General features: G+C 36.7%; 1 protein-coding gene across 3 annotated transcripts in view; it reads right to left on the bottom strand.

Moving 5' to 3' along the window:
• ZDHHC13 (zinc finger, DHHC-type containing 13) overlaps positions 1-17,250 on the bottom strand; it is a 43,773-nt gene that overhangs the window by 14,789 nt on the left and 11,734 nt on the right. For all 3 annotated transcript variants that reach the window (XM_005869390.2, XM_005869389.2, XM_014542230.1), the window contains 7 exons: positions 16,556-16,633; positions 15,188-15,332; positions 13,435-13,499; positions 11,393-11,555; positions 9,616-9,741; positions 6,704-6,837; positions 3,175-3,275 (listed from right to left, as the gene is read on the bottom strand). In XM_005869390.2, coding sequence (XP_005869452.1) covers positions 3,175-3,275; positions 6,704-6,837; positions 9,616-9,741; positions 11,393-11,555; positions 13,435-13,499; positions 15,188-15,332; positions 16,556-16,633 — 812 coding nt within the window. The remainder of the gene's footprint in view (positions 1-3,174; positions 3,276-6,703; positions 6,838-9,615; positions 9,742-11,392; positions 11,556-13,434; positions 13,500-15,187; positions 15,333-16,555; positions 16,634-17,250) is intronic.

The raw sequence follows: 17,250 nt of genomic DNA, 5'->3' as shown, positions 1-17,250 counted from the left end.
TTATACCTCAAATTATAGTTATTTATAGACATCTCAACCTTTCCAGTTAGCTTGTGACTCCTGCAGTCAATAAGTTTCTCAACTTGGACTAACTGGACTTTATTTCCTTAAGAATTCTTTAGATACTTCAGCTCTACACTAGAGATCTACCCTACAGAAGCCTATTCCTCATGCTCAGTAAGTCATGCTCAGTGAGTGCCCATTCTACACAATGCACTGGCTTCCAAATGATCGACTTCCAAACACTTGAAATGGGAAGGCAGTGCTCAGGCTAAGCAGCAACATTATTCTTCATAAAACACTGTTCCTTACACAACATTGTTCCTGGTCAAGTTCCTGTTTATGTGCCTGCCTGCCCTTGTCTCTTTTAAAAGAACAGAATTGAAAACAGAACAAACACACTTCAGGTGTGTGCTGACCAGTGCAGAGGACAGTGAGATTGCTGCTGTCCTTTGCTTGGACACTCAAAGCCTCGTAACCCTATTGGAGAATACACTGGCTTCCGTGACAGCGCATCACCACCCACACCAGGCTTTTAGTCAAAGCCCCTGGTTCTTGTTCACTTGACCTGAAGCTATGTCATTTTCACATGTGCTTGTACGTATTCTCTGAAACCCAGTACAGGACTTCACATGAGTTTATGCCTCTTAAACTTAACTCAGCTATAGCCAGAATCTTTCATCTTTAGTCTTTAATCTTACTTCCCAACTCATCAGTATGACCTTACCTCCTTCACTTGATACCGTCTCATAAAAACCATTAGTTCCTGAACCAAAATAAACTGATCATCTGAGGAGCTAACCTAGAGGTTCCCTTAAAATTAATTTCAACACGCAGCCTTCTACACAGATTTTATTTATAAGACTAGTTAATAATAATAATAGGTATTATTTACAGAATTCCAATTACATAATGGGGACCATGGTGAACAATTTACAAACATCATAGCACAGTAGTCCTTGCAGCCACCCCACTATTATCCCCAATTTATAGAAAAACTGAGACTCAGTGAAATTAAATAACTTGCCCAAAGGTACATAATAAGGAAAAGGGCCAAAACTTAAATTCATGCTGATTCCAAAGATGGTCCTCTTTCCACAGTGCCCCAGACCCTTCCCATATGGCAGCTGTAGAAGCAGAAGCCCCCACACAATCCAGACTTGGCAACCTGAGACGAAACTAGTTTAAACACTCAGATGGGCCTTTACAGGGTAGCGCTTTAGTTCATACCCATGGCAGTTCAAACAGCATTTACCATTCAGCTTGAAAAACACTGATCCGACAGCGAAGTGTGCCACCTACTGACTGACATTCTCCCACCAGTAACAGGCTCATATGGATGCCTGGATCAAATGGCTTTATGCTGAACATGTGAGTAAAATATCCCATCTCGTCAACTCCAACATCTTAACATTCTGTCTGGCTACGGACATTAGTTCTTCTGATGTAATGGCATCTTTTCAAACAGTGAACAGTTTGTACTTAAACTCAGCTGCATACCAAATTCTGCAATTGAGGTTTTTAAACTACAGTGGAATTACATTGTTGTTAATATTGATTCTATAAACCTGAAATAACTGTATATAATAACTACAGTACTTTTTGTGCAAAATTTGAAATAATGTAGTTGCTCACAATTTTAAAAATTCATCAAGAAACACAATTGTAAAACTGTTTACTCCAATGCCACATGGGTTGGTAAACAAACAAACAAACAAACAAAATCAGCCATCTCTTCTCAATAGTATGTCAATTACCCTAGAATTTACCAGCCTTGGGATCTCTGTGCTGTTACTTGATGGTTACGTGTAAATTTAATTATTTTTATATCACATAATGATATCATCCAAGCTTTCATTAAATGGTGGTAATAAGGTTAGTGCTTAAAAAGCTGCCCCCAAATCAGTAATTATGAGACAAAGGTTAAATTAATAAAGTCAAATGAACTCCATGGTATGCTGTACCATTCATTTAGATTAAAGGAAAAATATTAGCAATAATGCTCAGAAATAAGAAGCACCATTAAAGTAGAAATGTGCTATAATGAAAGTAGATGTATACACTCTAAGAGCTCATATGCCTCTCACTTTACAAATGAAAAAATATTCTTAAATTTGAGTGTATGAATCTCTCCCATAAGTACTACTCTTTCTTTTTAAAATGCCATTACCAGAAATAGAAATAACATAGACGTTAAAGGAATATGCTTAAAGGTACATTTCTATTCACCACATTCCTTCTTCTCCTACCTAAGGAAAACAAGTTTATAATGGGTTCCTAGAATCCTTGGAAGGGAAAAAGGGATCCTGGAAAGAAGTAGGAAGATGGAAAATTGGAGGAAATGCCTCCCTCATACTGGGAGCTATAAATAGCTATAAACTAAGAAGTAATCCCTGTTCCTACTTCTAGGTGACTAGATTTTGGTCAACCCTAAAAGCACAGCACACCCCTACGCTGGACTTGGTTTGAGCCCTGCTCTTCAAGTGATAAACCTACTTGTTAGGTGAGTTTTGTTGTTATTGTTTGTAAAACATGGGCTGCCATCCATTAGCGGGCCATGAAAGAATTAAGTGGGCTGTGACCAGCATGTTTTTTAAAAAGAAATCTAACAGGATAAAATAAAATTTCAGAGTAAAACACATATTAGGAATACCATTTTCTGAAATGTTTGCTTCACATATGTTTTGGGTAGCAATGTATACTTATTTTTATTGTGGACTAAGAATCACCACCTAGGTTAATAACACTGTATTGACCACTGCTGAGGAGGCCACATTTCCCCCAAATCCCTCCATGTAGGCCACCTTGGTACCCAGAAGATTTATTAATAACTATAACCGCTGACCAAATTAAAAGATCCATCTGACCTTGAAGAGAAACTCAATGCAATACAATAATATTTTACGGACCCAAATAAAATAATATTTCATTCTAGTGTTTCCTTCCAATGAGTAATAAATACTAGACACCTACTGTTTCCATTGTGTGCTCTGAGATTATTTTCAAAGTTGAGTAGATTTTCAACACTAAACATCTTCAACTAAAATCACTAACTGAATACAAATGTGAGTTGCATTCCCTGGATCTTGTCTAACATCTATATTTCTAACAATGGCATTACTATTTTTTAAAGGCAAAAAGAGATAGGCATTTAAATTTAAGCTTGAAGGATATGAGGGAAGAATAAGATGAACCAAGTCACAAATATCCAAAAAATGGAACTTAGCAGAAAGACCGTTGGTAAGTACACAAGGCACTTATACCCAAACAAGAACCTAAAAGAGAAAAAGATAAACAGGAGGTATTAGTGAAAACAAGTATGACTCACATTAATTTTAGTTCTAAATTCCATTAAATAGTAACAGTGATAATAATGATTCCCTTAAATACCAACAACAGCTTTCACTTACTGCTTACCATGTGCCACTTTCCATAAGGTAATGAGCTACACATTAGCATCCACCGTTTTACTCATGAGAAAACTGAAGCACAAGGGCTCTCAAGAAGTAAATGTTCTCGTTCTTACAGCTAACTTACACATTACTTCATCCCCAATCACTCTATATTTTCAATGATTCTTTTATTTCTATTGAGACATATCATGTTTGTATTTCTATTGGGGGTGGTCACATCATATGTTCAAATACTCCAAAATGCAAATTTTAAATATTTGGAGATTCACCTTCCCATCTAACAAGCTTTCTTCTAGAGCAGTGGTTCTCAACCTTCCTAATGCCACGACCCTTTAATACAGTTCCTCATGTTGTGGTGACCCCCAACCATAAAATTATTTTTGTTGCTACTACATAACTGTAACTTTGCTGCTGTTATGAATCGTAATGTAAATATCTGATATGCTATATGTGTTTTCCGATGGTCGTGACCCACAGGTTGAGAACCGCTGTTCTAGAGGCTTGCAGGCTATTTCTGAAACATACATTCCTTTCATCCCACAACAGCTTGAGAAGCAGCCACTGGACATAAAAAGATACATAAAGGTTAAAAGTGGCACTAGTCATCAGAACACCAACCATCTCACTTAGATATAACAAGAAGCTTGGAAGTCCACACAAAACTTACTCAAATGTTAATATTGTAGTTTCAAAATAAAAAAATAAAAAAATCTGTCTTTCACATTAAATACTCAATATAGTAAATCTAGGCATGAATATCGTTTACCTGGACCTGTTTTTAAATTTATAGCAGGAAAAGACAACAGTTGATGACAGGCATGAAAAGGGTTTTTTAAAAGCTATCAAGATCATTAGGATATTATGATAAAATATTTGAGAACTAAAATCCCAAACCTAATATGCTGCCAGAATAGGCCATATGGAGCCCATGTAACCTCCAGGGCATGACCTGACTGAGATTTTGCAGCAAAAATGTGTTTGAACTAATTAAGTAGTACAGTGAACTATCTCATTTGTAAAAGACTGTTTACTTCTGACAGGCATCACATAGCAGCCTGGATCAATAAGCAACTGCCCCTGGAGCCTAATAATAGTAGAAGTTTGCAGCTGCTTACCTCCACAAAATTGGGCTCTACAGAGGAGTGTGAGAGAAATAAAAGCAGTATGGATAAAGTGGCCATATGCATTTGTCTCCCATTTGAATTGTGTTAATATGTCAAGCCTGACGTATGAAGCCCTCAACTCACTGTTATCAAAAACAAAAGTCTTCATATACTTTTTTATAATTTGGGTTTTTATTAAAATAAACAAAATCTCAAATACCCCCACCCAAGATCAGTAAATACTACCCTTGCTTTCTCTCTGGAAAAACAAAAAAGTGATGATTATGATACCTGGTGATTTAGCTTAAATTTTGTTTGGAGACTGAGTCAATCCACTTAGTGAAAAATGAATGACTATTTCTAAGTTATAAGTTTTCTGAATAGCAGACAATTTAGAAACTTCACTATTTTCCAGAAATTTGAGCTTTTACTTTATGTTTAAATTCTAATTCATTTCCAGCCAACTATCCTGCTCTTGAGTGACAGAGAATCTTAAATGGTAAGATTCCTCTAATACTCTCTTTTTTCTTATGACAAAAGTAGCATATGCTTATTCCAGAAAATGCTGGCAGGCATAAGAAGGGCAGAGGAATCTCATAATCACACCCTGAAGAGAGCAACACTATTTACTTTTAGGTCTTTTCCTATGGATCATCATTACAGTTTTCTTTCACTCAGGAGAGGTTTCCTACTTGTATGGGCCTTGCATTCCAGGAAACAGTGGTTAAGTGCTATGAAGAAAACAAATGGGGTATCAGGGAAGGCCTCACTAAGGAGGTGGTATTGGAACTTGGGCCTGAATGAGACATCTCCAGCTATGCAATCAGAACATGTCAGACAGAGACCAAGTGAAAGCCAAGGCCCAGGGTGAGAGGAGTTTGATGTGTTCTAAAACCAGAAAGAAGGGTAGAGACAATGAAGGAAGGAGATGAAGTCAGAGGGGAGGAAATGAATCACATAATACCTCCTAGGCAAGGAGTTTTGATTTTATTCTGAGTACAAGGAAAGCCCATGGAGGGCTTTAAGTAGGGAAAAAAGACAGAACCTAATCTGCCTTTTTAAAAGACTATACTGATTGCTAAGTGGGGATGAGCTGGGGGGAGGTGGGGAGGGTGGGAATAAGAGCTGGAGTCAGGAGGCCAGTTAGGTTTGATCGAGGGTGCCAGTTGTGGAGATGCAGAGAGCAGACCCGATGTAGGCTGAGCAAGAAGGACTTGGTAATGAGCTGGATGTGGGAAGTGAAGAGAAGGGAAGAATTGAGAATGGCATTAATCCAAGGATGATAGCCATTATTCAACGAGGGAAACTGGAAAGGGAAAAAGAGATGAGGGTGTGACAAAATTATTCAGCATTGTGTGTCAGCCATGGTCCTAACCATTGAATGTGTGTTGACCATGAGACAGGCATTGTCAAAATTATTATCCTCATTTTATACACGGAAAAATTGAGGCACAGAAAGGTAAAGCAACTTGTTCAAGGTTGGCCTGCTATATGAATCTAGGCAATCTGACTCTTAACCAATGACTATATGAAACCATCTATAACAATAAATGCATAATATGCTAATTAGACCAGATATCCTTCCAGACATCCTTCCTTCCAGACAAAGCCGCAGTGGGCAAAGCCGCAGTGGGCGGGGGCCGAGGCAGAGGCGGCCACTGCGGCAGCAGGGGGCCAAGGCCCTTGCACGAATTTCGTGCATTGGGCCTCTAGTGTATAAATATTTTCCTAAAAATAGAACCACACCATAGTTACTATTTTATAACCTCTTGTAATTTAACTAGGTTGTTTCCACCAAATAACATTAAGAACAAAAATAATTAGTTCAAAATGAATTTAGATTTAGAAAAGGAAAAAGCAAAATTTCTGAAAAATAGGCAAAAATGCTTCAAGATGCAAATTATTAAAAAAATCTCCCCATTACTCACCAAAATTACCATTTCAAAAAGTGAGCCAGGATATTTATTTTCAACTAGTTGTCAATTCAATTAAATTATTGTGTTGACCAATTAGCTTTCAGGCCAAACACATGCTACCAAAGCCCTTCCTTCCCAGCAACCCTGAGGATGTTTCTATGTGATAAGTAACAGAGCTCAATAAAAACCTGTAATTTCAGCTAATCAATAATAGAAATAAGCAATCAAATTGGAATGCAATAATCAGCCTTGCAAAGACTAATATACACACCTTGGAAACAAAGATGTCAGAAAAAGCAATGTTATTAGAAGACATCCTTTTAAAAGCCAAGAATCTGAATTGAAGTCCAGTATGTATCCAACAGCCCACATGGTAATCACAGAAAGCATCAGCAGCAGGAAGAGCTATTAAGAGATTCAGAGTTTTAGAACTTTATGGATTTTACCTCCTAAGTATCTAATAATAATTAGTTCATCAGAAGAACTACTTCTTAAACATATAATAACAAGTAATACAATAGCAGAACACAGAGTTTTCCTTCAAAATTGCTGATTGATAAATCTGATGTTTGAGAAATTACAAATCTTGGAAACAATCTTTCAAAAGCCTTACATTTTATAAAATGTTACTTACACATACTTTGTTTTGCTTTCCTCTCCGTCAAGAAATGGTGGTCATTTAGAAAAGTGTTCATGATAGCTGACATTTAGAAAAGCAATAATTTCTTTCAAACAATATTATATGCCAGAAAGCATAAACCAAGACAAAAAGGCCACACAAAAATCAATACACCCAAGATTTAATGAGGAGAATATAAGAGTTCCAATCTGGGCACCAGATGGTGCCATTCCCTAATAAAGAGGGTGAGAAGGAACAAGTTTTCAGAAAAGATGAGTTTAGCTTAGCACGTGTAGAATTTTAGATGAATGTGGACACCTAGTGGATATTCAGGAGGCAGTCAGAAAAGCAGGTCTACCACTCAGGAGGAAACCTGGACTCATCAGCATATAGGTGGTAAAGCCATGAATGAACAACATCCCAAGGACTGTGTGCAGGTACAAAGGGGCAGAATCTTGGCCAACACAAACGATTAAGGAGAAAAAGCCAAGTCATCGGAGGTAACTAAGAAAGAGTGACCAGTGTGATCAGAAATGCAGGATGAGAACCAGGAGAAAGAAAGGTTCCCCAGAAGCCAGGGAGGAGTTTCAAGACTGGAGTCATTCTTGGTGTCAATGTCGCACAGAGGCCAGAGACTGAAACATATCCTCGCAAAGTCAGAAGAATAAAAGCCTATGAACCAACAGTGTGACTACCTGCACTGAAGCTGGCACCACATTTTTACAATGCATGACCTTGGAAGCAAATAGAGAAAATACATTCTGCCCTATCTTCTTCAATTTTTACTTCTCTGAGCCATATTCTAAGGATGGATAATTTCAAATGATATCAAATCTTTAAAATTTTTTCAAATTAGATTGCATAACACCAAATGAGCAAATTTAATTTTTAAACAAAAAAGGTAAACTTAAAATCTACAAGCAATTTAACTTCAGAACAGAAATAAGAATTAAATATGGAACTCAAAATTTTAACTCCAGATGTAACACTCATAAATGAGCCACACTATTCATTTATTCAACAATTATTCCAGAGCATATACAGGGTGGGGCAAAAGTAGGTTTACAGTTGTTCGTATGGAAAATACAATATTCCTATTTAATAAAAGGGTAATATGCAAATTGACCCTAACAGCAGAACCACTGGGAATGACTGGTCACTATGACACACACTGACCACCAGGGGGCAGACACTCAATGCAGGAGCTGCCCCCTGGTGGTCAGTGCGCTCCCACAGGGGGAGCTCTGCTCAGCCGCAAGCCAGGCTGATGGCTGCCAGCACAGCGGTGGTGGCGGGAGCCTCTCCCACCTCCTCAGCAGCGCTAAGGATGTCCGACTGCAGCTTAGGCCTGCTCCCCGCTGGCAAGTGGACATCCCCCCGAGGGCCCCCAGGCTGCCAGAGGGATGTCTGACTGCCAGCTTTGGCCTGATCCCCCGGGGAGCAGGCCTAAGCCAGCAGGTGGACATCCCCCGAGGGGTCCCAGACTGTGAGAGGGCACAGGCCGGGCTGAGGGCCCCCCCCCCCAGTGCACAAATTTTTGTGCACCCGGCCTCTAGTTAATAAATAATACAAAAATAAACTCTGTGCTTTGTGTATTCACAACTGTAAATCTACTTTTGCCCCACCCTGTGTATGTAGGCACTATTCTAAGCACCTCGGATACATCAATGAATTTAAGGTCTTTCTCTCGTGAAGCTTAAATTCTAGCAGGGGAAGACAGACAAATGTACTAAGAGAATTTTATAATACATAAAAAGCTCCAGCCCTTGTAAGGACTTTGGAGCCTTGTAAGGACTTTGGCTTTTATTCTGAGAGAAAGGAAGAAACCTAGGATTCTGAGCAGATAAATGATAGGATTTGACATACATTTTAAAAGATTCATCTGGCTGCTCTGTTGAGAACAGACTAGAGGTGAGTCAGACAACTGCAATAATTTATATGAAAGATAATGGTGGCTGGACCAAAATGCCATTGGTGGAATGGTGAGTAGGCATTAATGAATATAAACTGAGGGCAGAGTAGCCTATACCTCTTTCTAATGGCCTAGATACATGTTATGACTGAGAAAAGACACAGGTGATTGGAGAGCTGGGGTTGCCATGTATAGAGATGTGGAAGGCTATGAATGGAATAGTTAGGGATGGGTAGGGAGAAGATGAGGATTTCAGTTTTGGATGATGTATTGGAGATGCCTATCAGACACTGAACTGGGTAAGTTATACAGGTAACTGGGAGATACGAGTCTGGAAAGGTCTGAACTAGTGAAAACGTTGGGAGTTAGCAATACTGTATATAGATGGCATTTAAAGCCATGTAAATGCATGAAATCACTAAGGGAATGAATGAATACAAATAAAAGAAGTCCAAGGACAAAGTCCTAGGGCACCCTACTGTATGAGGTGTGGGAAAAGCAAAGGAGTTGGCAAAGGAGACTGAGGAGTAACCATTATTTATTTCTCTCTCCCTCAAATACCTAAATGCATAATAGGTGTAGTATTCATGATGACCCTCTCCATAGAAATCTGGTGTTAGTTAATTTAGAATCATTCTGAAAGTATAGTTACCTCGCATTTCTGTAGCCACCTCCAAAGTCTGAATTTTTTGTTAGCTCTCATTTTGGCTTCTGTTTTTAGCATGTGAATAATGAGCCGATTTTTACTTTGTAGAGCCATCTCAAGAGGTGTTTCTCCCTAAAAAAAGAAAGAAAAAGTTCAATCACATTTTTTTTTTAATATTTTATTGACTTTTTACAGAGAGGAAGGGAGAGGGATAGAGAGTTAGAAACATCGATGAGAGAGAAGCATCGATCAGCTGCCTCCTGCACACCCCCTACTGGGGATGTGCCTGCAACCAAGGTACATGCCCTTGACCGGAATCGAACCTGGGACTCTTCAGTCCCCAGGCCGACGCTCTATCCACTGAGCCAAACCGGCTAGGGCTCAATCACATTTTTTATATAGCATGGGTACAAGACTTTTTTTTTTACTGTATGATTCCATTTTTTTTTAACTGAATTTATTGGGGTGACAATAGTTCACAAAACCATACAGGTTTCAAATGTACAACTCAATAAAACATCATCAGCACACTGCATCGTGTGCCCCAAGCAAAGTCTCTTTCCATCCCCATTCCCCACCTCCTTGCCCATCTCCACCTGGTCTCCACCCCACTTTCCCTCTGACTATCACCACCCTGTTGCCTGTGTCTCTGTGTTATATACACATACTTTTTGGCTAATTCCTTCACCTTCTTTTATCCAGTTCCCCCACCCTACTTCCCCCTAACAGCTATCAGTCTGTCCCATGTATATCCATGCCTCTGTTTCTTTTTTTATATATATACATTTTTATTGATTTCAGAGAAGAAGGAAGAGGGAGAGAGAGAGAAACATCAACAATGAGAGAGAATCATTGGTTGGCTGCCTCCTGCATGCTCCCCACTGGGAATCAGGCCCACAATCCAGGCATGTGCCCTTGACCAGAACCAAATCTTGGACCCTTCAGTCTGCAGGCTGACGCTCTATCCACTGAGCCAAACTGGCTAGGGCCATGCCTCTGTTTCTATTTTGTTCGTCAGTTTATTTTGTTCATTAGATTCCACATATAAGTGAGATCATATGCTATTTGTCTTTCTCTGACTGGCTTGTTTCACTTAGCCTAATAATCTTTAGATCCATCCATGCTGTTGCAAAAGGTAAGAGTTCCTTCTTTCCCATGGCTGCATAGTATTCCATTGTATAAATATACCACAGCTTTTTTACCTATTCATCTACTGATGGGCACTTGGGCTGTTTCCAGATCTTGGCTATTGTAAATAACACTGCAATGAACATAGGGGTACATTTATTCTTTTGAATTAGTGTTTCACATTCTTAGGATATATTCTCAGAAGTGGGATCTTAAAATATATCCCCAAAAGTGAAATCACTGGGTCAAAAAACAGTTCCATTTTTAATTATTTGAGGAAACTCCCTACTGTTTTCCACAATGGCTGTACCAGTCTGCATTCCCAACACCAATGCAAGAGGGTTCCCTTTTCTCCACATCCTTGCCAACACTTGTTGTTTGTTGATTTATTGATGATAGCCATTCTGGCAGGTGTGAGGTGATATCTCATTGTGGTTTTAATTTGCATGTCTCTGATGATTAGTAATGTAGAGCATTTTTTAAAACCTCATCAGATTCATAGACTTAACATATTTGTTCTGAGAGTAGCCAGCTATTATTATTTACATCTATCCTGTAATAACTGAAGTCATATGTATAGCTTATCTTTATATTAATTTATCAATCTTCTAACTGAAGATATAATAAACTAAGGGAGATAAATACCTGGTCATACCTTAACATTTCGGATATCCAAGCTAGAACCGGCTTCCAAAAGTTTATCAACTGCAGTAACATTTCCTGCTGCCACTGCCCAGTGAAGTGGGGTGTTTTGGTGTATTTTATCAACCACATTGAGAGAAGGATTAAACTTTAAAAGAAATCCAGTTGGTTCTGGCCTGTTTCAAAACAATAAAATACCAAGGGGTATTAGAGAGATGAATGATTTGAGGGGAAAATGTAAATAACCAATCTTTTAAGCTAATATATCAATTAACAAATAAAAATTCTGAAAACTAAGGACCTTCTTTGTGCAGAGTTCTATTGTAGTTGCTAATAGAAGAGATGCACATGCCCCTCAAAAAGATATCTGTTGTGTGACTATATAGAAAATATAATTTTCACATCAATACAGTGAAATAACTACTTTTGTTTTTCAAACTTTTACTTTCATGTTGTTATTTTATTGATTAACATTTTCTTTTAAATTATACTCTCAACTTTGGCCAATATAAAATTCTATGTTATTCATCTAATTAAAAATTAAATGTACAATACTATATTTGAGGAGATAAACCAAAAGCTAACTTCACATTTTCCTTCTAACCTATTATTAAATAAAGTTGGGTATAAATAATATTCTAAAATATGTGTTTATCTTAGAAAGTTATGGACTAGAAGGCAGAATTCAATAAATATTGTTTTATCATCAATACCTCCCTGCCCTTCATGACTACTTGAGATTTTTTTAATAAAATAATATTCTACTTAACTTATTCTACCGAGATCTTTAAACACTGTATCTGACTTCAGAGTTATCGGCAAAGATGACAAAAAGCTTTCTAATAAAATTCTACCCCTACCCCACCACTCTATGAATGAAAAGGAAATGACATCAGAACTAACTCAGTTCCTAGGAGAAAAGTCTAAAGTAAAATCAAAATCAGAAATTGAGCATAACCTTGGAAATAAACTGACAAAGTGAAAACTAAAGCATATATTTAAGAGAAGAAACACAGAAGATGGACTATATGCTGGTCATTAATCATGTGTTTATAAAAGAAATACACAGAAAAACTTAAATATGCAAGTACTTAATGTGAACATATACACTATTTCCATAGGTCAGTTACAATTAATATTTTCTGAGCAGTCATCAATGTTGGAGATCTTCAACATTCATTGTGTTCTGCAAAGCAGATTTATCATCTAGATTTCAAATTATGAGAACATTTAAACTTGTCTTTTTTATGCATATATATATTTTTATTGTTGACAGTATTACAGATGTCCTGAATTTTCCCCCCATTGCCATTTTTAAAAAATGCAAAATAAGAAACGTAAGTCATGTTAATAACTATATGCTATCAGGGGAGGGCGGAGGTGGGGAAGAAATCAACCAATGAACTCATATGCATATATGCAAAACCCATAGACACAGACAGTGGGTGGTGAAGGCTTGTGGGGGAGAAGGGCTGAAGAGGGCAATAAAAAAAAATAAAAGGGACATATGTAATACTTTCAACAATAAAGATTTATTTAAAAAATAATAAATATATGCTATGGAATCTCTATCTGTTCTATAAAGAAATTATCCTATATAATAAAAGGCTAATATGCAAATTGTCCCCTCACGAGTTCGACCAACCGGGACTTCAAACACTTGGTATGACATGCACTGACCACCAGGGCGTGGCACAGAACAAAGGAAGGCCCAAGCCAGCAGCCGGCAGCCAAGGGAAGGAAGGCCCTGATTGGCCCTGATCGCCGGCCAGGCCTAGGGACCCTACCCGTGCATGAATTTCGTGCACCAGGCCTCTAGTTTTCTTATAGTAGCTTTCAAACTCTTCCCCTAAGCTATCAGAAAAGAGAAAATTATTTCAATAGTGCTTTTTCTAAACATAAAAAGTCCATATCACAATCACAGGGTGGAAAATCTTATTTTATTCTTCAGAATATACTATCATTTCATATAGATTAAGATACTTAAAATTATATACACAAAAAAAGAAATGGTCAGAAGCAAGAATCAGAATGAGGCAATTCAATTAAACTCACCCAAGTACTTTGTGAGCTGATAGCATGAGAGGTGTTTGCCCATTTAAATCTGTCATATTCACACTCTGTTCAAAAAGAAGGGTCAATCAGCTTAACTGTAGACACAGTCAAAATTCTCTTTTTTTTCTTAATAGAGGTATCTCTTCAATGCATTAGCACTACCATTGTGTCTATAAGGAGGGTTCAAGTATTATTTAATAAAAGAATGTTCTGCTTCACAGCCATAGGATAAAAGTTCATTGATTTATAGAAAATTTTTTTAAAAGGTATATCTGAATATATGATTCAAAGTGTTATATAATATGAATGGAAGAGAGCTAAGGGAAAGAGAGAAATAATAATCACCATCAAATATAAGAGACTTTAGAAGCAAAGACCCTAGAAATCATCTAGTTTTAGACCTTAAATGATAGTACATTCACTGGTACTATCATCTTTTATTAAGTCATTTTGAACAATAGATGAATTTATCAAATGTTTTGTAGGCTGAAGGGAGGGCATTTCAGGCAGAGGGAACAGCATGTACAACAATCAGAGATGTGAAACTGCACAGATGTTCAGAGAAATATAAGCAATTTAACACTGAGGAAGGATAAAGCATATGGAAGAGAATGGTAAAATATGAGGATAGAATAGAGAGGCAAAGACTGCCTGGGCCTTCTATGCCATGCTTTGAAGTTCATAATTCATCTATTGTTCAAATTTATCAAATTTATTCAAATGACTTTATCAAGTCATTCAGTATCTACTTAAACACATAACAGTAATAGTGAACAACTATCTTCTGAGGCAACTCATTGTATTTTCTTTTATTTATCATATTATGTTTTAAAAGGTAACACATGAAAAATTCTTTTCTATTTTTCTAGAATATGAAAAAAAGAAAAAAGAAATTGTACCTCCTTTTAATAAAATGGGCCCAGGTTCGAGGTATACAATAATGGTTCCAACCAAGCCAAAGAAAGAGTTTCAATTATTGAAGATCCTTATGGGCCTTGGAGGAGTACAACATGGGAAGAAACCCAAAGAGAAGCAGGAAGCATTCTTCCTCAAACATATTTCCAAAGTGAGCCCAAGGAGGTTATAATTATTCTACTTCAACTGGCTAAGTCTGAGAGAAAGTGCTTATTTACAGAGAACACAGTCATTCCACAGCATTTGTGCAAACACGTGTCCACGCCTGTTATAGGCGAGTCTGCTAATACATAAACTACTTTGCTAAGAGAAAGCATATCCCAGACAAATATAGCTGACAGTGACACTCCCACTGCCAATAACCTATAATTTAACCTGTGCCATAAATGGATGCCTCTTAAGGCAAATCATTTTTCATGGAATTACTTTAGAGAACAATAAGAAGCATACATTCAAATTGGTCTCCCATTTAGACTCAAACAATGAAAGCAATGATGGGTTAATTCAGTGATCTGATTACCATCTCTACATTCAGCCAGAAGAAAAATATAGGCTTTGAAGTCATGTTTTTTAAAATCTCTGCAAGAATCATAAGGAAAACTATTACTGGCGTACAAGCTTAAAAACATCTATTATATGTTACTGAGCTAAATGACCTGTCCTTTTTGCTCCAATGAAGCTAGAAAGGAATATTCAATAGCTAAACCTACTGAGGCTAATATTTGAATATCTGGATATTTTCTACTTATACTTTAAAAATGAGAACAGACTACTAATCATCTTCTCAATCTCTTCAAATTTGTAATAGCTATAGTGTAAGATATGTTTCAAGATATACCTGTCCCTTTGAGATGAGATACGCTATAATGGGCATGTGTTGAAATAATACTGCCAAGTGGATGCTGCTGAATCCTTCTCCATCGATGAGGGTGGGGTCTGCACCATACTGCAGTAATAATATGACCATGGGTAAATGTCCTTGTCTGTAAATAAAGAACAAAAAGTATACTGTATTCTGTAGCAAAAAATAAAAATAAAAATAAAAAATTCAGGGAGAAATTGATATCCCTGAGACATGAGGGATTTTAGTTAGATATAAAAAGTATTTCCTAACAATAAGGTTTTTAAAACTCTGGAGATTCTCTAAATATCCTTTACTTAGGTGTTCCACACTTAGAACTATCTGGACAGTCCTTCTTGAGGGCAGGTAATAACCTTAATAACCTCCCAATCTACCTTAAACCTTATGTTGCTAACATGTATAAATAATAATGTTACATGACTAATGCTAAAAATGTAAACTTTAAAACCAGTTAGACTTCACTGTTGCTACTTTAAAATAATCATGAGCCAGATACCCTGCAATATAACATTCAGACTGCTGGTATACTGTAATATTATTCTTAGGAACTAGATATTTTTACACCTGACTATGGATCATTTTCCATATGAAGCTTACATGCGGATGAGTTCACCCTAGATTCTTCAAATTTATTGGCTATGGAGAAAAGATCCAATTCCTTGCCTTAAATGAACAATTATTCACTTTAGTTTCAGGTTCATGTCAACCCCATCAACCATACAGAATGGAGTTAAGATGAAAAATTAAGAAATTGTTAGGTATTTAGACAGGCCTATTAACTTCAGCTTCAGATGGCTAATATTTACCAGAGAAAAAAATTGATTTATAGTTCACTAAACTATCATTTTTAACCATGTGATCAAGTACAAAATATATGTATTTTGATTACATAAAAGAAAGTATAAGACACACATTTGAGTTTGAGCTTCACATTGGAGGCCCAAGTTAAACACAAAAAACATCTGTCTTTGGAAACTCCTTAAAGCTACATTTGTTTGTTTGTTTGTTTGTTTGTTTGTTTAATTAAGGGGGGGAGGAAAGAAAGCCCTTCAAATGGTCTCTAACTGCAGTTTCCAATATGATGGCTAATAGCTACATGAGGCTATTTGATTTCATATTAGTTAAAATTAAATAAAATAAATTTTAAATTCAATTTAAAATTCAATTCCTTAGTTACATTAGCCCTATTTCATATTTCACATATGGCTAGTGGCTACCATACTGGATAGCACAGAAGAGAATCCCAGAAAATTCTAGTGGAAAATGCTGATCATTAATGTTCAGAAAATAAACTTAAGTCACTTGACTTTGAATAGCAATGTCAGTGTACAAAAAAACCTTTACCTGATGGCCCAGTGAAGAGGAGTTGAATTTAAATCTCCACCCAACTGATCTACCACAGCACCTTTTGAAATATAAAACCTGTTAAAAACAGACATAGATAAACAGATTTAAAACTTAAAATTCATACTGAGAAAGAAAACTTTATTCTTAGTAATAAATGTACTGGAAAACAGAAATTATAATAAGAACCCTCCCTAAAATCTCACAGATCAACAGAAGTCTGAAAGATTCACACAACAGCATCAAACAGAACCCTAGTGAAATATTCATAGCATATAAGTAATTGCTCCTGGTGTCATTAGCATTCAATTATAACTTACATACTGAGCATGTGATAACTATTCTGCATATTCTAATTACCACAACACTCTTAAAGGTTTATATGTAAAAGGTTCAGGATCACACAGATATGCTACTTAAATTGAAAGAAAAAGTGAAATAATATCACTTTAAACAGCTTAAGATTAGAATTAACTATCTGGGAATGAACTTTAAAAATAGTAAAAAATAATTCAAAATTCTTTTAGAAAAGTTAGACATTTTGAATGTTTTGCTTTCTATTTGGAGACACAGATATGATACACTGAATAAGTGAATCTGTAAGGCAAAGAGACGTTTTCTTCTGTGGTTTACAGGAATTAGTCTCATTATCTCCAAGTTGTGCTTCGCATATCATTATCAAACAACGCATCAGT

The sequence above is a fragment of the Myotis brandtii genome, unplaced genomic scaffold, assembly GCF_000412655.1.
Source record: "Myotis brandtii unplaced genomic scaffold, ASM41265v1 scaffold293, whole genome shotgun sequence".
Classification (NCBI taxonomy): domain Eukaryota; kingdom Metazoa; phylum Chordata; class Mammalia; order Chiroptera; family Vespertilionidae; genus Myotis; species Myotis brandtii.
This window is presented reverse-complemented; position numbering and strand designations above follow the sequence as displayed.